Here is a 23989-nt window from a genome sequence, read left to right on the forward strand (position 1 = left end):
GTTGCTTACATTGGAACCATAGAAATTGCTATTTGGTCATTTATACTTGGTCATGGTTAAGTATTTCCAATTGTTAATTGAATTTTGTTGGGGTTTTTTTTAATGTTGTTTCGAGGGGGTGTTTGGGGGGTAGATTTGTTTGGAGGTGTTGTGGGATGGGGTGACTTTTGGGGGCTCTGGGGGGGGGGGGGGGGAGTAGTTTTGGGGGGGGTTCCTGTACTTTGACCTTTAACCCTTCCGTTTACCCCGATGTAGGTTTCCTCATCCAGGATCCGTTTCTTCCGCCGTCCGTTCGCTGGCGTCTCGATGGCGGCTGGGATCCCGCTCCCGGCCTCGGCTTCGGCCCCGATTCGGTTGCATTCCGCTTTCCTTTCGCTTCCCATCTCCGGGGCCTGCTGTCTGTGTCACTGCGCCTGCGCTGCACCGCACAGCGTAGCCTGCCGGGAGGTGTAGTGTAGCTATCCCGGCAGCCTCTCCGCGAAGACAATTCAGCCCCTCCTGCTTGTGTTAGTCCCCTGTTCATTCGCCATCCCAATATCCAGAGAGAGTGCGGGAGACACTGAGTGACATTACAGGAAAACTGTAAGTTTATTGTATGGCACCAAACTGCGATTAGGGTCTGTCTTCAAATTACTGTAAATTATTAAAGCTTCATTTTTAAACAAGTAGCTTTAATTGAGACACGCCAGGATTAAGAGAAAGTTTGGGCCAATATACTAAAGTAATATAATTAATCCAAAATGGAATAAAGTTAACGTGAGGGAAATAAAGTTAAGACATGGGAGGGCAACTCGGTCGAGTGAATGCATGTCCTGCAATATGTGGAAAGTCATGGATGTTCCCAGTGTTCGAGACGACCACACATGCAGGAAATGCTATGGCTACAGGAACCTGATTATCGCAGTGTGAGAAGTGTCTGGAGTCACTGTGGTGCATCCACAAGGCTGAAAGCTGGGCGCATAACAACATTCAGATAGGTGGTCACACCATAGCTTAGGAGTCTGGAGGCAAAGAGGGAATGGGTGACCATCAGGCAATCCATGAGAATTCGGCAGATAGTGCAGGAATCCCCTGGGGTCCTGCTCACACATTGATTTCCCATTTCGGAAGCTGGTGAGGTTCCTGGTTCCTCAGAGGAGTGCATTTGGAACCAGGTTTGTCACACCAGGAGCAACTCGGCTGTACAGAACGGGAGGAAGAAGAAAGCTAGAAACATAGAAGATAGGAACAGGAGGAGGCCATTTGGCCCTTCAAACCCACTCCGCCATTCACTACAGTTATGGCTGATCATCCAACTCAATAGCTTAATCCTGCTTTCTCCCCATAACCTTTGATCCCATTTGCCCCAAGTGCTATATCTAACCGCCACTTGAATGCATTCAATGTTTTGGCATCAACTACTTCCTGTGGTAATGAATTCCACAGACTCACCACTCTTTGGGTGAAGAAATGTCTCCTCACCTCTGACCTAAACGGTCTCCCCAGAATCCTCAGACTGTGACCCCTGGTTCTGGACTCCCCCACCATCAGGAATATCCTCCCTGCATCTACCCTGTCTAGTACTGTCAGAATTTTATAAGTCACGATGAAATCCCACTCATTCAAACAAAGAACAATACAGCACAGGAACAGGCCTTCGGTCCTCCAAGCCTGTGCCGTTCATGTGCCCAACTAGACCATTTGTTTGTACCCCTCTATTCCCAGTCTGTTCATGTGGCTATCTGGATAAGTCTCAAACGATCCCAGCGTGTCCGTCTCAATCACCTTGCTTGGGAGTGCATTCCAGGCCCCCACCACCCTCTGTGTAAAATACGTCCCCTTGACATCTGTGTTGAACCTTGCCCCCCTCACCTTGAACCTGTGATCCCTTGTGTTCGTCACCTCCGACCTGGGAAAAAGCTTCCCACTGTTCACCCTCTCTATGCCCTTCATAATTTTATACACCTCTATTAGGTCGCCCCTCATCCTCCGTCTTTCCAGGGAGAACATCCCCAGTTTACCCAATCTCTCCTCATAGCTAAGACCCTCCATACCAGGCAACATCCTGGTGAACCTTTTCGGTACTCTCTCCAAAGCCTCCACGTCCTTCTGGTAATGTGGCAACCAGAACTGGACGCAGTATTCCAAATGTGGCCAAACCAACGTTCTATACAGCCGCAACATCATATGCCAACTTTTATATTCTATGCCCCGTCCAATAAAGGCAAGCATGCCATATGCCTTCTTGACCACCCTCTCCACCTGTACTGCCACCTTTAAGGATCTGTGGACTTGTATACCCAGGTCCCTCTGTGTGTCTATACTCCTGATGGTTCTGCCATTTATTGTATAGCTCTCCCTTACAGTAGATCTACCGAAATGCATCACTTCGCATTTATCTGGATTAAATTCCATCTGCCATTTCTCCGCCCAATGTTCCAGCCTATCTATATCCTGCTGTATTCTCTGACAATGTTCATCACTTTCCGCAACTCCAGCAATCTTTGTGTCGTCTGCAAACTTACTGATCACACCAGCTACATCTTCCTCCAAATCATTTATATATATCACAAACAGCAGAGGCCCCAGTACAGAGCCCTGCGGAACTCCACTAGTAAAAAGTCTCACAACACCAGGTTAAAGTCCAACAGGTTTATTTGGTAGCAAATACCATAAGCTTTCGGAGCGCTGCCCCTTCGTCAGATGGAGTGAAAATCTGTTCTCCAACAGTGCACAGAGACACAGAAATCAAGTTACAGAATACTAATTAGAATGCAAATCTCTACAGCCAGCCAGGTCTTAAAGGTACAGATAATGTGGGTGGAGGGAACATTAAACACAGGTTAAAGAGATGTGTATTGTCTCCAGACAGAACAGCTAGTAAGATTCTGCAAGATCAGGGGGAAAGCTGTGGGGGTTACTGATAATGTGACATAAATCCAACAGCCCGGTTTAGGCCGTCCTCATGTGTGCGGAACTTGGCTATCAGTTTCTGCTCAGCAACTCTGCGCTGTTGTGTGTCGTGAAGGCCGCTTTGGAGAACGCTTACCTGAAGATCCAAGGCTGAATGCCCGTGACTGCTGAAGTGCTCCCCCACAGGAAGAGAACAGTCTTGCCTGGTGATTGTCGAGCAGTGTTCATTCATCCGTTGTCCTAGCATCTGCATGGTTTCCCCAATGTACCATGCCTCGGGACATCCTTTCCTGCAGCGTATCAGGTAGACAACGTTAGCCGAGTTGCAAGAGTATGTACCGTGTACCTGGTAGATGGTGTTCTCACGTGAGATGATGGCATCCGTGTCGATGATCCGGCACGTCTTGCAGAGGTTGCTGTGGCAGGGTTGTGTGGTGTCGTGGTCACTGTTCTCCTTAAGGCTGGGTAGTTTGCTGTGGACAATGGTCTGTTTGAGGTTGCGTGGTTGTTTGAAGGCAAGAAGTGGGGGTGTGGGGATGGCCTTGGCGAGATGTTCGTCTTCATCAATGACATGTTGAAGGGTCCGGAGGAGATGCCGTAGATTCTCCGCTCCGGGGAAGTACTGGACGACGAAGGGTACTCTGTCCACCGTGTCCCATGTTTGTCTTCTGAGGAGGTCGGTGCGGTTTTTCGCTGTGGCGCGTCGGAACTGTTGATTGATGAGTCGAGCGCCATATCCTGTTCTTATGAGGGCATCTTTCAGCGTCTAGAGGTGTCTGTTGCGATCCTCCTCATCCGAGCAGATCCTGTGTATACGGAGGGCTTGTCCGTAGGGGATGGCTTCTTTTAGGTGTTTAGGGTGGAAGCTGGAGAAGTGGAGCATCGTGAGGTTATCCGTGGGTTTGCGGTACAGTGAGGTGCTGAGGTGACCGTCCTTAATGGAGATGCGTGTGTCCAAGAATGCAACCGATTCTGGAGAGTAGTCCATGGTGAGTCTGATGGTGGGATGGAACTTGTTGATGTCATCATATAGTTGTTTCAGTGATTGCTCACCATGACTCCAAAGGAAGAAAGACCTTCCTCCGGAATCCTACTCTCCGGAATCGGTTGCATTCTTGGACACACACATCTCCATTAAGGACGGTCACCTCAGCACCTCACTGTACTGCAAACCCACGGATAACCTCATGATGCTCCACTTCTCCAGCTTCCACCCTAAACACGTAAAAGAAGCCATCCCCTACGGACAAGCTCTCCGAATACACAGGATCTGCTCGGATGAGGAGGATCGCAACAGACACCTCTAGACGCTGAAAGATGCCCTCATAAGAACAGGATATGGCACTCGACTCATCAATCAACAGTTCCGACGCGCCACAGCGAAAAACCGCACCGACCTCCTCAGAAGACAAACATGGGACACGGTGGACAGAGTACCCTTCGTCGTCCAGTACTTCCCCGGAGCGGAGAATCTACGGCATCTCCTCCGGACCCTTCAACATGTCATTGATGAAGACGAACATCTCGCCAAGGCCATCCCCACACCCCCACTTCTTGCCTTCAAACAACCTCGCAACCTCAAACAGACCATTGTCCGCAGCAAACTACCCAGCCTTCAGGAGAACAGTGACCATGACACCACACAACCCTGCCACAGCAACCTCTGCAAGACGTACCGGATCATCGACACGGATGCCATCATCTCACGTGAGAACACCATCTACCAGGTACACGGTACATACTCTTGCAACTCGGCTAACGTTGTCTACCTGATACGCTGCAGGAAAGGATGTCCCGAGGCATGGTACATTGGGGAAACCATGCAGACGCTACGACAACGGATGAATGAACACCGCTCGACAATCACCAGGCAAGACTGTTCTCTTCCTGTGGGGGAGCACTTCAGCAGTCACGGGCATTCAGCCTTGGATCTTCAGGTAAGCGTTCTCCAAGGCGGCCTTCACGACACACGACAGCGCAGAGTTGCTGAGCAGAAACTGATAGCCAAGTTCCGCACACATGAGGACGGCCTAAACCGGGCTGTTGGATTTATGTCACATTATCAGTAACCCCCACAGCTTTCCCCCTGATCTTGCAGAATCTTACTAGCTGTTCTGTCTGGAGACAATACACATCTCTTTAACCTGTGTTTAATGTTCCCTCCACCCACATTATCTGTACCTTTAAGACCTGGCTGGCTGTAGAGATTTGCATTCTAATTAGTATTCTGTAACTGATTTCTGTGTCTCTGTGCATTGTTGGAGAACAGATTTTCACTCCATCTGACGAAGGGGCAGTGCTCCAAAAGCTTATGGTATTTGCTACCAAATAAACCTGTTGGACTTTAACCTGGTGTTGTGAGACTCCTTACTGTGCTTACCCCAGTCCAACGCCGGCATCTCCACATCATGAACTCCACTAGTCACAGACCTCCAACCGGAAAAGGACCCCTCCACTGCTACCCCCTGTCTTCTATGGCTAAGCCAGTTCTCCACCCATCTAGCTAGCTCACCTTTTATCCCGTGAGATTTAACCTTTTGCACCAGCCTGCCATGAGGGACCTTGTCAAACGCTTTACTAAAATCCATATAGATGACGTCCACGGCCCTTCCCTCGACAATCGTTTTTGTCACCTCCTCAAAAAACTCAACCAAATTTGTGAGGCATGACCTGCCTCGTACAAAACCATGCTGTCTATCGCTAATGAGATTATTCAGTTCTAAATGCGCATATATCCTCTCTCCAAGAATCTTCTCCAACAATTTCCCTACCATGGACGTCAAGCTCACCGGCCATTAATTACCCGGGTTATCCTTGCTACCCTTCTTAAATAACGGGACCACATTTGCTATCCTCCAATCCTCCAATTCGTCTGAACTCCAATGAAAACAATCCTAACCTAGTCAATCTCTCCTCGTACGTCAGTCCCACCATCCCTGGAATCAGCCTGGTAAACCTTCGCTGCACTCCCTCGAGAGCAAGAACATCCTTCCTCAGAAAAGGAGACCAAAACTGCACACAATACTCTAGGTGTGGCCTCACCAAGGCCCTGTATAATTGCAACAACACATCCCTGCTCCTGTGCTCGAAACCTCTCGCAATGAAGGCCAACATGCCATTTTCCACCTTTACCACCTGCTGCACCTGCATGCTTACCTTCAGTGACTGGTGCACAAGGACACCCAGTGCCGCTCCACATTCCCCTCTCCCAATTTACGGCCATTCAGAGCAATAGTTACAGGGGATTCATCAATAAGGGGAATAGACAGGCAATTCTGTGGTTGTAGATCCAGGAAGATATGGTTCCTCCCTGGTACCAGGGTCAACGATATCACAGAGTGGTTGCAGCACATTCTTCTGGGGAGGGTGGTGGTCCACATTGACTTAGGTAGGAAGGGGAATGGGGCCCTGCAATCAGAAATTAGAGAAATAGGCAGAAAATTAGCAAGCAGGACCTCAAATGTAGTAATCATCAATTACTCCCAGTGCAACATGCAAGTGAGTACAGAACTAGGAGGATAAGGCAGATGAATGCATGGCTGGAAAGATGGTGCAAGAGGGAGGGCTTTTGATTCCTGGGACACTGGGACTGGCTCGGGGAGATTGCGTTTGTACAAGCCAGATGCGTTGCACCCGAACAGAGGTGGGACTGAGTTCCTTGTGGGACATTTTGCTAGTGCATTTGGGAAGGTTTCAACCTAACTCGACTGAGGTGTGGGAACCAAGAGAGAATATTAGAGATGAATACCGGGATGCACAAAATACACTGAGAGATAGGTAGCACTGGTATAGCTTCTGCAAATTTTTGGGATATTATTAAAAGTCACTTGGAAAAATGTGGGTTGATTAGAAAGAGAGAGTATGGATTTCTAAAGAGGAAATCGTGTTTAACTTGCTGGAGCTTTTTGAGGAGGTTACAGAAAGGGTTGCTGAGGGTAATGCTGTTGATGCGGTGTACATGGACTTTAAGAAGGTATTTGAAACAGTGCCACACAACAGACTTGTGAGGAAAATAGATAACTCATGAAATAAAAAGGATAGTAGCAATGTGGTTACAAAATTGGCTGAATAATAGGTGTGGTTTTTGCGACCAAATAAACCTGTTGGACTTTAACCTGGTGTTGTTAAACTTCTTACTGTGAATAATGGGAAGCAGAGGGGAACGGTCAATTATTTTTGTGGGCTTGAGGAAGATTTTTATTGGTGTTCCCAAGAGTCACTACTGGGACCCTTGCTTTTCCTGATTATATATTAATGATCTCGATCTTACGGGCATCAAGATGGCACAGTGGTTAGCAGGGCCCCGAGTTTGATTTGGCCTTCGGTGTATGTGGGGAGTTTGCATGTTCTCCCCTTGTCTGCATGGGTTTCCTCCAGGTGCACCTTGGCATTCAGATGTGTGGATTGGATGGATTGGACATGATAGATGCGTGGGGATATAGGGCTCAGCCTGGGTGAGATGCTCTTTCAGACATTCTGTGCAGACTGGATGGGCAGAATGGCTTCCTTCTGCTCTGTAGGTGTTCTGTGGTATCTTGGTGTGTAGGGGACAATTTCAAAGCTTGTGGATGACACAAAACTTGGAAGCATTGTAAACTGTGAGGTGGACAGTGTAGAACATCAAAAGGACATGGACAGGTTGGTGGAGTGGGCAGAAAGGTGGCAGATGAAATTCAGTGTGGAAAAGTGTGGATGATGCATTTTAGCCTGAAGAACATGGAGAGACAACTTAAAATATGGGCACAATTCTTCGAGATGTAGAGATTGCTGGGTGTATCTGCACATTGATCATTGAAGTTGGCAGGACAGTTGGAGAGAGCAGTTAATAAAGTACGTAGTATTCTGGGCTTTATTAATAGGGGCACAGAGTCCAGGAGCAACGAGTTTGTGCAAGTCACTAATTAGACACCAGTTGGAATATTGTGTCAGGATGGGTATAGCCACACTATAGGAAGGATGTGAACGCATTGGAGAGAGTGCAGAAGTGGGTTACAAGAATGGTTCCAAGGATGAGAAACTTCAGTTATGAGGATAGATTGGAGAGGTTGTGACTTCTGTTTGGAGAGAAGAAGGCTAAGAGGAGATTTAATAGAAATGTTGAAAATCATGAGGGTGCAAGACAGAGTAGATAAGGAGAAACTGCTCCCACTCGTAAAAGGATCAGGAACGAGAGGGCAAAGATTGAAAATGATTTGCAAAAGAAGCAAATGTGATGTGAGAAGAAGCTTCTTCCACCCAGCGAATGTTTCGAGTCTGGAATGCACTGCCTGGAAGTCTGGTGGAGGCAGGTTCAACCGAGGCATTGAAGAGGGCATTAGATGATTATTTGAAGAGAAGCAATGTGCAGGAGTACAGGAAAAAGGCAGAGGAATGGCGCGAAGTCATGATGCTCATTTGGAGAGCCAGTGCAAACACAATATTTCTTGTAAACCGCTTCTGCATACTCTCCAATGCGTTCACATCCTTCCTATAGTGTGGCACCCAGAACCCGACACAATATTCCAACAGGCGTCTAACTAGTGTCTTGCATAAGTTCAGCATAACCTCATTGCACCTGTCTTCTATGCTCCTGTGTCATAACAATCCTGTGAATCTGTGAACTCTGAATAAAAAAAACATTCACTTCTTTGCAGATTGTTTGCCAATGTGTTTTATTCTATGACTCCTGATTGACCCCCTCACCAGAGGGAATAGTCCTCTTTATCTGAACATTATACACATAAATTAAGTGTTTGTACATTGATGAAGCGAATGGAGGGATCTTGAGGCTTGTGTTTAACGTAACACTTTTCAAAAGCTTCAACTATGCAGTTCCAAATATAGCCTTGCATGGGAACTCGTCCATTCAGGCTTGCTACTTTCTGAGTTCTGTCCTGGACTGTATGTTGACCAAGGACAATATGTTTTATTTTGCAGACAGTGTCACACCAATCCACTGTTGATCCTTTACTCTGTCACACACCTTACTCTACAATGTATGTTGGTACCGTCATTGAATGCAACACAGTCTTGCATCTTGACAGTTCTTGCACAATCTCGGTCTGTCACTTGTGAAGAAAATTATCATGGTTTTCTATTTCTGGTACTTGGGTTGTGTGAAAAAGTTTCTCCACTTCCTAGTGTTTCTATTCAGCATGTTTTTGATCGACAATGTTAGCATACTGGTTCTTGTGCATATCTATTAATGTCATCATTTCAGCAATCTTGTTTTGACAAGTCATCTGTTTCTTTCTCTGCCTGAATTGCTGCTTGCTTTAGTTCCTGGGGTGATTCCTGTAGATTGGAAAAGAGCAAATGTGACGCCACTGTTCAAAAAAGGAAGTAGACAATAGGCTGGTTAGCTTAACTTCTGTAGTAGGGAGAATGCTTAAATCTATCATCAAGAAAGAAATAGTGAAACATCTGGATATACATTGTCCCATTGGGAAGACGCAGCATGGATTCATGAAGGGCAGGTCATGTTTGACTAATTTGGTGGAATTCTTTGAGAACGTTACGTGCATGGTGGACAATGGATGTGGTGTATCTGGATTTCCAGAAGGCATTTGACAACGTGCTGCACCAAAGGCTGCTGCATAAGATAAAAAGACTGGTGCATAAGATAAAGGTGCATGGTGTTACGGGTAATGTATTAGAATGAATGACGATTGGTTAACGAACAGAAAGCAAAGAATAGGGGTAAATGGGTGTTTTTCTGGTTGGCGATCAGTGACGAATGGTGTGCCTCAGGGATCAATGTTGGGACTGCAATTGTTTACAATTTACATAGATGATTTGGAGTTGGGGACCAAGTGTAGTGTGTCAAAAGTCATAGGTGACACTAAGATGAAAGTCTATAAAGGGATATAGGTAGTCTAAGTGAGTGGGCGAGAGAGTCTGGCAGATGGAGTACAATGTTGGTAAATGTGAGGTCATCCATTTTGGTAAGAATAACAGCAAAATGGACTATTATTTAAATGGTAAAAAATTGCAGCATGCTGCTGTGCAGAGGGACCTGGGTGTCCTTGTACAAGAATCACAAGGAGTTGGTTTGCAGGTGCAGCAGGTCATTAAGAAGGCAAATGGAATTTTGTCCTTCATTGCAAGAGGGATGGAGTTTAAAAACAGTGAGGTTATGTTGCAGTTGTATAAGGTGCTGGTGAGGCCACACCTGAAGTACTGTGTACAGTTTTGGTTTCCCTACTTGAGAAAGGATATACTGGCACTGGAGGGGGTGCAGAGGAGATTCACTAGGTTGATTCTGGAGTTGAGAGGATTGGCTTATGAGGAGAGACTGAGTAGACTGGGGCTATACTCATTGGAATTCAGAAGAATGAGGGGAGATCTTACAGAAACATACAAGATTATGAAGGGAATAGATAAGATAGAAGCAGGGAAGTTGTTTCCACTGGCAGGTGAAACTAGAACTAGGGGGGCATGGCCTCAAAATAAGGGGGAGCAGATTTAGGGCTGATTTGAGGAGGAACATCTTTACCCAACGGGTTGTGAATCTGTGGAATTCCCAGCCCAGTGAAGCAGTTGAGGCTACCTCATTGAATGTTTGTACGGAAAGGATAGATACATTTTTGAATAGTAAAGGAATTAAGGGTTATGGTGAGCGGGCGTGTAAGTGGAGCTGAGTCCATGCAAAGATTAGCCATGATCTTATTGAATGTGATTAAAGGGGTCAATAATGCACCCCAGTCCCTGCGGTGCCCAGCAGGCAAGGCACAGAAGGTGTTAACAGTACCCCCGGACATCGCATATTACCTCATTATAATTAAGGAGCTGATACTCCAAGAAGCCAACCTTATGGGCCTCGTTGAGGTCATTACCCTTTGATGCAGCTGGGACGATTCACATTTCAATTCGAGTCACAACTTTTTACCTCATTTCCTATTTGCTGTAGTTCTTGGTTACAACTCTTTTCTTCATTTTTACGACTTTTTTTCTGTGGCTTGTCTTACTTTCTGACTGATTACAGCTTTATCATTTGCATGTGGTTGATTGCTACAACTTCAGGAACTTCTACTTTCAATACAAAAGGATGGGAGGCAACTTAGTTTTGCTTTCAGCTCTTCACTTAGTAATTTAGAGCCTTCTGGTGCCCAATTCCTGGAGTCTTTCAGTATTCCCCCCCTCTCTCTCTCTCTCCCCCCCCACCCACCCTGGGGACTTTTGCTGCCTCCCCTGAGTCTGCTGGTGTCCTGAGGGTTTAAACAAACATCAGTCTGTCTTATTTTCTTCAACTATATACAAAATACTTTCTCCTTTCAATAAAGTTATCTTTCCTTCTGATTTTTCTCTTCTTTATGTTGGCCTGCAACTTGCTGGCTCCCCAGTGTTGGATCTGGGGAGTACCCCAAAGATGCACTGGAGAATCCCTCTCAGAATTTCCCAAATAACGATTTGTACGGCAATTGTCCAGAAGCATTAACTTCCCCTGGACAATTGCGCTGCACTGGGAAACATCTGAAAGTGATTTAAATTGCTAATTTTGGATGTTTCTGCTAGGGTTATGCTAATAGTTACTCAGAGTTAGGAATAAAACCTCTTCTAACTTTAGTATAAGTATTTTCAACACTCCGACCGAGCTCCGCGTGACATTTCCCCCACCCCCTCCCACCCAAAACCTGTGGGCCTGACCCGATCAAATCTGACCCCCTGACTCATGTATACCCCCCTGACCCAAACTCATCCCCACCCCTTGAACCCGCCCCCCACCTGATGTCTAGCCCCCCCAACACCCCTGAGCACACCATCTGTCCTGATCTCTAATACCTCTACCCCTTGACCTCCAGCCCAGCCCAACCCACCCACCCTCCTCGCAGCCACTCAGATCCCATCCACTCATCTTGCACACTTCCCTTTTCCCTGGCCTGTCAATTTCACTGGATCCTTTAAACTTGTCTGCTTTACGGCAGCAAGTGCAGGCCCCTGAAACTGATGCTGCTGGATTACGCTGGGACCTGCAGGAACTCTCAATGCAAGTAAATTCAGTAAACAAGTAAATTCAGCCATCTGAGCTTTCAGCACAATTTTCGAGAGCTGGTAAGAGCGCTTTGCAGCCTTGTAATTCCAGCGGGCCATTGTTTTCTGACACGAGTTGGAAGTTATGGCAAATTGAAATTACAATTGTCATATTATTATTACTATGATAATCATTATTCAAAAAAATTGTTGTTTTCCTGTTGTGAATGTGTGGCCTTTTTAAGGGGGCAATCTCGGAGGGCCACGTGATCGGGCTGGACTCTATGGAAAGGCACAGTGGGGAGCCAAGCCAATTGGGTGCAAGGGGTGGGTCCCGGTTGGGAAGGAATCTCAGTTGGAGTCAGGGAGCAGAATAAAGTCGATGTGTATTACAGTTCTCTCAGACCATCACTTGTACGTCTACTGATATTGTTGGTAATAAACCTGCATCACATGAAGCCACAAAAAGTCGGTTTCAAAGTTATTATACCTGTTATGCCTAGAATGTGGCTTTGAACTGAAGTGAAAAGGGACTTTTTAATTCACTTAACATTTCCTCCCTCATAATGATGTCTTGGCAAAGTGTCATCTTGGGTGGAAAAAGCAGAGGGTAACCTGCCGGTAATGGTGGTAGAGTTTCCTGCCGTATTTTTTAAACTGGTGGACAAAACAAATACATACAAACAGTGCAGAAGAAGGCCTTTCAGCCCATCAAGCCTACATCAACAACAATCCCATCCAGGCCTTCTCCCTGTAACCCCAGATATTTACCCTGCTAGACCGCCTGACACTAAGGGGCAATTTAGCATGGCCAATCAACGTAACCCACACATCTTTGAACTGTGGGAGGAAACCGGAGCACCCGGAGGAAATCCACGCATACATGGGGAGAAAGTGCAAACTCCACACAGACAATGACCCGAGGCCGGAATTGAACCCGGGTCCTTGACACTGTGAGGCGTTAACCACTATGCCACCATGGGGAGCATGAACTGGATTCAATTTGAATTTGGCTTTTGGTGCAAGCAAGGAATGGATTTGGGTTTTCCTGGTCCATTCTGAGCTTTGGCTTTGTATTTTTAATGATGGAGTAAAAAAATAAATAAGTAGGAGACCTTGGCTTTGACCTGTGGCCTAGCTCACTGAACTGATAAACTACAAACCGAGAGCAATGCTTTGGGGTCCCTGGCTCAAATCCCACCATGGTGGGTCGTCAATTCTCCTGTGGCAGGCATGACTGAGCTGAAAATATATATAAATAGGAGCCCTTAAAAGGGTGTAAAGATTGACCGCAGTTCTATTTTTCTGGTTTTCTGGAGTATTCTGGCCGAAAGTTGAAAATTTCAGCTGGAGAACTTTAATCCCATTGGCCAATGACATGAAGCAAGTGGAAATGATAGGGTATTAATGTTCTCTGAACTGTACACAATGGAGAAGATTTATTGCTGCAGGTTACATCCCAACAAAGAGAAACAAAGCTTGGCACTTCCAATGAAAAGTATTTTGTGAGGCAGATGCCTGTCAGTTGGATATTGATGAAGGTTTGGATCTCCTGTTCATCAATGAAATCTATAAGAAAGATGATGGGGTAAATGTTTGAGACTTACTCAGAATGTGGTTGTTTTGGGAGAACATAGAACATAGAACAGTACAGCACAGAACAGGCCCTTCGGCCCACAATGTTGTGCCGAGCTTTATCTGAAACCAAGATCAAGCTATCCCACTCCCTATCATCCTGGTGATCCAATAACCGCTTAAATGGTCCTAAAGTGTCTGACTCCACTACCACTGCAGGCAGTCCATTCCACACCCCAACCACACTCTGCGTAAAGAACCTACCTCTGATATCCTTCCTATATCTCCCACCATGAACCCTATAGTTATGCCCCTTGTAATAGCTCCATCCACCCGAGGAAATAGTCTTTGAACGTTCACTCTATCTATCCCCTTCATCATTTTATAAACCTCTATTAAGTCTCCCCTCAGCCTCCTGCGCTCCAGAGAGAACAGCCCAAGCTCCCTCAACCTTTCCTCACAAGACCTACCCTCCAAACCAGGCAGCATCCTGGTAAATCTCCTCTGCACTCTTTCCAGCGCTTCCACATCCTTCTTATAGTGAGGTGACCAGAACTGCACACAATATTCCAATGTGGTCTCACCAAGGTCCTGTACAATTGCAGCATAACCCCACGGCTCTTAAACTCCAACCCCTGTTAATAAAAGCTAACACACAATAGGCCTTCTTCACAGCTCTATCCACTTGAGTGGCAACCTTCAGAGATCTGTGGATATGGACCCCAAGATTTCTCTGTTCCTCCACAGTCTTCAGAACCCTACCTTTGACCCTGTAATCCACATTTAAATTAGTCCTACCAAAACGAATCACCTCACATTTATCAGGGTTAAACTCCATTTGCCATTTTTCAGCCCAGCTTTGCATCCCATCTATGTCTCTTTGCAGCCTACAACAGCCCTCCACCTCATCCACTACACCAATCTTGGTGTCATCTGCAAATTTACTGATCCATCCTTCAGCCCCTCATCCAATTCATTTATAAAAATGACAAATAGCAGAGGACCAAGCATTGATCCCTGTGGCACTCCGCTAGCAACCTGCCTCCAGTCCGAAAATTTTCCATCCACCACCACCCTCTGTCTTCGATCAGATAGCCAGTTACCTATCCAATCGGCCAACTTTCCCTCTATCCCACACCTCCTCACTTTCATCATAAGCCGACCACGGGGGACCTTATCAAACGCCTTACTAAAATCCATGTATATGACATCAACTGCCCTACCTTCATCAACACACTTAGTTACCTCCTCAAAAAATTCAATCAAATTTGTGAGGCACGACTTGCCCTTCACGAATCCGTGCTGACTGTCCCGGATTAATCCGCATCTTTCTAAATGGTCGTAAATCCCATCCCTAAGGACCTTTTCCATCAATTTACCAACCACCGAAGTAAGACTACCCGACCTATAATTACCAGGGTCATTTCTATTCCCTTTCTTAAACAGAGGAACAACATTCGCCACTCTCCAGTCCTCTGGCACCATCCCCGTGGATAGTGAGGACCCAAAGATCAAAGCCAAAGGCTCTGCAATCTCATCCCTTGCCTCCCAAAGAATCCTAGGATATATTTCATCAGGCCCAGGGGACTTATCGACCTTCAGTTTATTCAAAACTGCCAGTACATCCTCCCTCCGAACATCTATTTCCTCCAGCCTATTAGCCTGTAACACCTTCTCTTCCTCAAAAACATGGCCCCTCTCCTTGGTGAAGACTGAAGAAAAGTATTCATTCATCACCTCGCCTATCTCTACTGACTCCATTCACAAGTTCCCACTACTGTCCTTGACCGGCCCTAACCTCACCCTGGTCATTCTTTTGTTCCTCACATAAGAGTAAAAAGCCTTGGGGTTTTCCTTGATCCGACCCGCCAAGGACTTCTCATGTCCCCTTCTAGCTCTCCTAAGCCCCTTTTTCAGCTCATTCCTTGCTAACTTGTAACCCTCAATCGAGCCATCTGAACCTTGTTTCCTCATTCCTACATAAGCTTCCCTCTTCCTTTTCACAAGACATTCCACCTCTTTTGTGAACCATGGTTCCCTCACTCGGCCATTTCCTCCCTGCCTGACAGGGACATACCTATCAAGGACGCCCAGTATTTGTTCGTTGAAAAAGTTCCACTTTTCATTAGTGCCTTTCCCTGACAGTTTCTGTTCCCATCTTATGCCCCCTAATTCTTGCCTAATCGCATCATAATTACCTCTCCCCCAATTGTAAACCTTGCCCTGCCGTACGGCCCTATCCCTCTCCATTGCAATAACAAAAGACACCGAATTGTGGTCACTATCTCCAAAGTGCTCTCCCACAACCAAATCTAACACTTGGCCCGGTTCATTTCCCAGTACCAAATCCAATGTGGCCTCACCTCTCGTCGGCCTATCCACATATTGTGTCAGGAAACCTCCTGCACACACTGCATAAAAACTGCCCCATCCGAACTATTTGACCTACAAAGGTTCCAATCAATATTTGGAAAGTTAAAGTCCCCAGGTGGACTTGAACGCATTGTATAAAAGGTTGACAACATTTAATTTCGGATACCTGGATCAGTAATAGCAATTAAGCTGCTGGTTTGTGCTTGGGTATCACATATGGACAAGCTACTGTTTGAACTGGTGTTTGGTCCTGAGGTGTTGGATCAGATATCCGCAGATTTGAAAAGAAGTCCTGGAAAAACGGTCATTTCTTAATCCTTCAAGAAACACGTGGTGCACCCGACAGTGACAAAGAATAGTGGACTCAAATATTGCAAAATTTCAAAATGGTCCCGATATTTATTCCACACATCAATACAATGGAAGAGCGGCAGACAGGGGGAGATGAGGATAAAAACACCTATAGCGGGCGTGGCTACTAGAGCAGAGGACAACATTCAGACAGCAATAGTCAAGGAATAAATCCCAAGGAGCAGTTAATAATTGCTTTAGATATGACTCAAGCAACTGGGTAGGGTTCTAAAACTGAGAGAGGATGAAGAGAATTGCAACTGGATTTTATTGTGTCTGTATGATCGTGTTTACTGTGACGCTAGCTGTGTCTCTGCCACCGACCCCACCTATCAGGAGAATCCATCCAGGGAGGATCAGCTGACCTGTGGCTATTTAATGGCTGATTGGCCTTGAACAGACTGAATGTTGGACTTCCTGCCCACAGAGCTCCCAGCCAATCGGAGGCTAGCGGCTGTCCAGTACCAGCACTGGAGGAGGCGAGTGGTGATGGATCCATCCCAGCAGCAGCTTCAGGGCCGCATCAGGCTACGAGAGAGTTGATGGTCCTGGGTTGGAGAGTCCATGGGAGAGGAGAAGCTGTGGGGGGAGGGGAGGTGCTCTGATGAGCTCAGGGAAGCCTAGTGAATGGTGGGGGAAATGTATAAACTAGTCAAAGAAGTTTGAGTCGTGTGCTAAATGTGTTGGTCATCAATTTGTTTAACTGCAGAGTTATGGATTTTTTTAAAAAATTACAAATTGTGGGTGTCGCTCGCTTGGTCAGCATTTATTGCCCATACCTTGTTCATAGAATTCCTGCAGTACAGAAGGAGGCCATTCAGCCCATCGAGTCTGCATCGAGCACAATCCCACCCAGGCCCTATCCCTGTAACCACACATTTTTATCCCACTAATCCCTCTGACCTGTGCATTCTGGGTCACTAAGGGGCAATTTAGCATGGCCATTGCACTTAACCTGTACATCTTTGGACTGTGGGTGGAAACCGGAGCACCTGGAGGAAACCCACATGGACATGGGGAAAATGAGCAAGCTCCATACAGCCAGTGACCTAAGCCAGGAATCAAGTCAGGTCCCTGGAGCAATGAGGCAGCAGTGCTTGCTACTGTGCCACCCGAGCTGCCTTCTTGAACTGCTGCAGTCCATGAGGTGTAGGTACACCCACAGTATTGTTAGGGAGGGAGTTCCAAGATTTTGACCCAGCGACAATGAAGGAACGGCGATATATTTCCAAGTCAGGGTGGTGAGTGACTTGGAGTGGAACCTCCAGGTGGTGGTGTTCCCGTGTATCTGCTGCCCTTGTCTTTCTAGATGGTAGTGGTCATGGGTTTGGAAGGTGCTGCCAAGGGAACCTTGGTGAGTTCCTGCAGTGCATCTTGTAGATGGAACACACTGCTGCCACTGTGCGCCGGTAGAGGGAGTGAATGTTTGTGGATGTGGTGCCAATCAAGTGGGGCTGCTTTGCATTGGATGGTGTCGAGCTTCTTGAGTTGTTAGAACTGCACCCATCCAGGCAAGTGCAGAATATACTGACTTGTGCCTTGAAGATGGTGGACAGGCGAAGTTAGGAGATGAGTTACTCGCTGCAGGGGTCCCAAGGCAGAATTTTCCCTTTTTTTTTTGGTTAGTTTCATTTTGGGCAAGAGAAGTACTGAATAACCCGCAGGTGGCGTGGAGAGTTTTCACACTGTATTTTTAGGCACGTTGGAATTTTATTTCCATGAGTTTAACATTGCGCCTGTGGTGGGCTGACTCTAATTACCCCACCCCAGTATCAGCTGAGCTCTTCAATCAAGGTGGCAGGGAAGAGGGAGTCCCATTTAAACACCTCCCCAGCACTTGTTCTAAGTCCAGTCAGGAGGATGCGCTGCTGGGAAAGCTGCCCCAAGGTTCTCTGAGGGAGAACCGACCCAAATGCTGGATGGGTGGAGGAGAGGGGGGACATTCTGTACCCTCAGGCTGGCACTAGACCAACCAGGAAGATCACCAACTCCACATGGGAGGTGTTGGCAATGCTGGCCAGTGCCAGCTTCATGCACAAGAGGATGGGTATCCAGTGCAGGAAGATGAATGACCTCCTCTGTGCAGTCAGGGTAAGTCACTCTTCCCATTTCTCAACACTCATTCACTCACCCTCCCACACACTCCTTCATCCCACTGTGGCTACTTGGCTCATCACATCCCATCTCCCACTCACCAACTAGACAATGCCATGCATCCTCACCATCTGACCCGGCACACAGTCTGTTTACACACTCCCCATCTGTCTCCTTGCAGGACAAGCTGGCTCACAATAAAAAGAAGAGAGCACAGACTGGCAGAGGAATGCCTGAGCTGAAAATCCTCATGCTCCAGCCTGCTGGGAGGACAAGGACCACTGCTTGCTGAGGGCGAAGTGGGCTTGAGGAAAATATGAGGGCCCAGAACACAATCATCCATCTGGCCAGCTTCACGGAGTTTCCACTATCCAATCCTAAAGCCCCTGCCATGCACTAATAGTATCTCCTTTCAAAGAACAAAGAAAAGTACAGCACAGGAACAGGCCCTTTTGGCCTTCCAAACCTGTGCCAATCATGATGCCCCAACTAAACTAAAAAAAAACTTTTTGCCTTTACTTGGTCTGTAGCCCTCTATTCCCTCCCTATTCAGGGCAGCACGGTGGCACAGTGCTTAGCACTGGTGCCCCACAGTGCCAGGGACCCGGGTTTGATTCCCGGCTTGGGTGACTGTGTGAAGTTTGCACATTCTCCCCATGTCTGCGTGGGTTTCCTCCGGGTGCTCTGGTTTCCTCCCACAGTTCAAAGATGTGCGGATTAGGTGAACTGGCCATGCTAAATTGCCCTTTAGTGTCAGGGAGGCAAGCTCAGGTAAATGCATGGTGTTACGGCGATAGGGCCTGGGTGGGATTGTTGTGGGTGCAGACTTGATGGGCCGAATGGCCTCCTGCATTGTAAGATTCTATGATTCATATACCCATCCAGATGCCTCTTAAATGTTGCTAATGTGCCTGCTTCCAGCACCTCCTCTGGCAGCGTGTTCCAGGCACCCACGACTCTGCGTGGAAAACCTCCTCCGCACATCTCCCTGAAACTTCCCTTCTCACCTTGAACCTGAGCCCCCTTGGAATTGACACTTCCACCCTTGGAAAAAGACTCTGACTAACTACCCTGTTTCGGCCTGTCATATTTTTATAGACCTCTATCAGGTCTCCCCTCAGCCTCCGTCTTTCCAGTGAAAACAATCCTAATTTATTCAACCTCTCCTCATAGCCAACACCCTCAAGACCAGGCAACATCCTGGTGAACCTTCCTTGCACTCTCTCCAAAGCTTCCACATCCTTCTGGTAGTGTGGTGACCAGAACTGCACACAATACTCCAAATGCGGCCGAACCAAGGTTTTATATAGCTGCAACATGATTTCCCAACTCTTGTACTCAGTGCCCTGGCTGATGAAGGCAAGCATGTCATATGCCTTCTTAATCACCTTGACCATCTGTGTTGCCACTTTTAGGGAACTATGGACCTGCATGCCCAAATCCTTCTGTATGCTAATGTTCCGAAGGGTTCTGCCATTTGTCGTATAATTCACAGCTAAATTTGATCCTCCAAAATGTATTACCTCGCATTTGTACAGATTAAACATTTCTGTGCCCAAGTCTCCAATCTATCTGTATCCTGTTGTATCCTCTGACAATCCCTGGCACTAACAGCAACTCCACCAATCTTTGTGTCAAAAGCAAATTTACTGATCAGACCCCCCCGACATTTTCCTCCAGATCATTTATACATACTACAAACAACAGAGGTTCGAGTACTGATCCCTGCAGAACACCACTAGCTACAGACCTCCATTCCGAAAAAGATCGTTCCATCGCTACTCTCTGTTTCCTATAACCAAGATGTGGAGATGGCGGCGTTGGACTGGGGTAAACACAGTAAGAAGTTTCATAACACCAGGTTAAAGTCCAACAGGCTTATTTGGTAGCTAGTGGCTTTTGCTACCAAATAAACCTGTTAGACTTTAACCTGGTGTTGTGAGATGTCTTACTGTGTCCTACAACCAAGCCAGCTCTGTATCCATCTAGCCAGCCTGCCCCGAATCCCATGTGATTTTAATTTTTGCACCAGTCTGCCATGTGGGACCTTGTCAAACGCCTTACTAAAGTCCATCCACAGGCCTTCCCTCATTGATTATCTTTGTCACCTCTTCAAAGACTCAATCAAATTGATGAGACATAACCTTCCCCGTGCAAAACCAAGCTGCCTGTCACTAAGTAGTCCATTTTCTTCCAAATGTGCATATATCCTGTCCCTCAGTATATTTTCCAAAAGCTTCCCCACCACTGATGTCAGGCCCACCGGCCTATAACTTCCTGGATTATCCCTGCTTCCTTTCTTAAACAAGGGAACAACATTGGCTCTTCTCCAGTCTTCTGGAACCTCGGTTGTGGTCAAAGAGGATGTGAAGATATCAGTTAAGGCCCCAACTATTTCTTCCCTTGCCTCCTAGGAATAGATCCCATCTGGCCCCAGGGACTTGTCGACCTTAATGCAATTTAGGATACTCAACACTTCCTCCTTTGATATATTGACATTCTCCAGAGCGTTCATACACCTATCTCTGACCTCAACGTCCATCATGTCCTTCTCCTTGGTGAATACCGATACAAAGTACAAAGATCTCACCCACTCCCTATGGCTCCACACATAATTTCCCTCCATTGTCCTTGAGTGGGCCTACTCTTTTTCTTGCTACCCTCTTGCTCTTAATGAGTCCAAGTCTCACCTGAAGAAGGAGCCTGAGACTCCGAAAATTTGTGCTGCCAAATAAACCTATAGGACTATAACTTGGTGTTGTGAGACTTCTTACTGTGCTTACCCCAGTCCAACACAGCATCTCCACATCTTGAAGACCAGGCCAGAGAGCATCTCTGATGGATTCTCGGATATTCCCATCGAAGAACTGTCACAACTGTCATCCACTAGCACAGAGACTCGCACCTCATTGGGAATTGTCTATAAAATCCTAGAATCCCTACAGTGCAGAGAGAGGCTATTTGACCCATCAAGCCTGCACTAACAACAATCCTACTCAGACCCTATACCCGTAATATCATGTATTTACCCTGCTAATCTCCCTGACAGTAAGGGGCAATTTTACATGGTCAATCAACCTAACCCGCACATTTTTGGACTGTGGGAGGAAACCGGAGCACCCGGAGGAAACCCATGTAGATATGAGGAGAATGTGCAAACTCCACACAGACAGTGACCCGAGGCCGGAATTGAACCTGAGTTGCTGGCGCTATGAGGCAGCAGTGCTAACTGTGCTACTCATAAGTAGTCAGGCTTCTGGGTCACTCACTGGTGAACATTTGGGCAGCACGGTAGCACAGTGGTTAGCACTGCTGCTTCACAGCTCCAGGGGCCTGGGTTCGATTCCCGGCTTGGGTCACTGTCTGTGTGGAGTTTGCACATTCTCTTCGTGTCTGCATTAGTTTCGTCCAGGTGCTCCAGTTTCCTCCCACAGTCCAAAGATGTGCGGGTTAGGTTGATTGGCCATACTAAAAATTGCCCCTTAGTGTCCTGAGATGCGTAGGTTAGAGGGATTAGCAGGTAAATGTGTAGGGATATGGGGGTAGGACCTGGGTGGGATTGTGGTCGATGCAGACTCGATGGACCAGATGGCCTCTTTCTGCACTGTAGGGTTTCTATTAAAAAATCCCACTTCTGATGACTCACAGCAGGCGAAGGAGACAGCGGCATCCCAATGGTCTGGCATTTGGAGGCCAGGACACTGCTGAGCCCCAGTCAGATGATGAGCCTCTGGAGTTGGGTATGCCTCAGCTACTGCAGCTCCAAAAACAGAGTCAGGAACTTCAGGAAGGGATGTCAGCTACAATCCTCTGATTGAAAGGCCGACTGGAGGAGTCCCATCGCCTTATTTCCGAGGCTATCATGCCAACACTCCAAGTCAAACAGGCCAACATTGTGAGAGTGTAATCCCAAAGGAGACCTTAATGTAGGATGTTCCCTCCATGGTGCAGGCACTTGTGGACATCCAAGGGTGCCAACGCTAGAGGATGGCAGGATTTCTGGATCTCACTCCAGCTGCTGTCTATCCCAAGCAGGAACCAAGGAGTCCTCGAGCATCCATGTGGGGAGGATCAGCTGGTGCAGACCCCAGGACCTTCCACCCAGTATACCCTGGGAGCGTCCAGCTGATCTGACCCCCCTGCCGGTGACCAACACAACTCCAGACTGGGGCCAGTGCTGCCCGCAGGCAAGCCAGGTCCTTCAGGTCTCGGCCCTTTAGAGGACGCTTGCCAAGGTAATCTCAGCCAACAGGGTGTTGCTAACGTCAGGCCACCTCCACCTCAAATGTGGATCCCGGGGAAACACCAAGGTGTAGCAGCAGGGTTGGGAAGGTAAAGTAATTATAGTATCACTGCGTGGGCATGGGTGTTGTTAGCCACCAGTACACAGTGAGCATTACGTTATTATGTGACACCTTTGTATTGCAATAAACCTAAGCTCTTGCTCCCTCTTAGGGCCTCCCTGCTCTCATTCAATTGCTTCATAACCTCCCCCACACAGAGCAGCCTCTACCTCAAATGGAAAGGCTGGATTCTGACAAACAATGCTGCTTCTGTGAGGATGGCAGCTCACTGGTTGGTGTTCCCTCACACTGACAGGACACAGTTATTCCAGGGTCACCCAGGCCATGGGGAACCCCACTTCCTATTTGTGGTCAAGCCCACCACTCAAGCAAGTCGCTTGGGTAAGTCTAAACTCAGCAAAGGGAACCCAGAGGGTACATCCCAGTGAGAGCCTTTCCCCTGTCACACACAAGCCCAGCGGCACCCTCATTGGCTCAGTGTGATGGAGGGGGTTGGGGTCAGAAGTCAATGCGACTGGGGTTGGGGGGAGGAGGGGGGGGGGGGGGAGGAAGGGTTTGGAGGTCGGCGCAAACGGCTGGGTCGGTGTGATTTGGGATCAGTGTGAACAAGGTTTACAGATATTTCCATGGTGACAGTGACTTTTCATCGTGGTTCTGTCTCGCCAGTTTATTTCTGCTTTTCTTGCGGTGAGGTTCGGTTTTGTCGTCTCCATTTTGCTCTTCGGTTTTTGAACCAAACCTGTCAATAGACAGCAGAATGAGGTTACCAACCGAAGCTGGATGCCAGCAGCACCCTGGCTACTCCTGGTGTCTCGTGTTAAGCTGCATTTCATGCAGCTGACTACAGTAAACACATCGATTCTGTCACAATCTCAGTTCTGCACTAAACATCGTATTACTGGACTGGACACACCACACCGCTGTGGGGCATCTGACAGACAATGATCTTGCCCCATGAATCAAAACACTTCTTCCCTCGCCTTTCTATTAGCCCCAACTTTAATTCTTCTTGCTGCTTACGCTATGCCCATAGGCGTTTGGTTCAGGTCACAATCCACAGCAGATTATCTATGATGTTCTGTATTTTAATTTGGACCTCAATTCCATTAACTCTCTCAGCAGAACATTATTCCCGGTTCCACCTATGCCATTGGTTCGTACAGGGAACATTAAAGCTGGTTCATCTCTAGCCACAAGGAGATGTCCTTAACCCTAGCACCAGGCAAGACGCACGCCCCCTGCAACTCTGTGTCCCGGCTACTATTCCGCTGAGTGTACTGTCTCCCATCACTCTTCACTCTCTGAATTGAATGGCATTTTTCACTTTGGTGCCTTGCTCTGTTTGCTTATCCACCCTGCTGTCCTTGTTGTCATCCGTACTGGTGGCAAACGCATTGTACTTGTTGTCAAAAACAAGGTCCTTTTCAACTGCAACTGGGGATAGAACATAG

The 23989-nt window shown here is 47.3% G+C and overlaps 1 protein-coding gene across 1 annotated transcript in view; it reads right to left on the minus strand.

Moving 5' to 3' along the window:
* ess2 (ess-2 spliceosome associated protein) overlaps window positions 1-426 on the minus strand; it is a 149042-nt gene extending 148616 nt beyond the window's left edge. The window contains exon 1 of the mRNA XM_078226756.1: window positions 246-426. Coding sequence (XP_078082882.1) covers window positions 246-383 — 138 coding nt within the window. The 5' untranslated portion in view covers window positions 384-426. The remainder of the gene's footprint in view (window positions 1-245) is intronic.
* Window positions 427-23989: the final 23563 nt, after the last annotated feature.

Source organism: Mustelus asterias, chromosome 13 (genome assembly GCF_964213995.1).
Source record: "Mustelus asterias chromosome 13, sMusAst1.hap1.1, whole genome shotgun sequence".
NCBI lineage: Eukaryota > Metazoa > Chordata > Chondrichthyes > Carcharhiniformes > Triakidae > Mustelus > Mustelus asterias.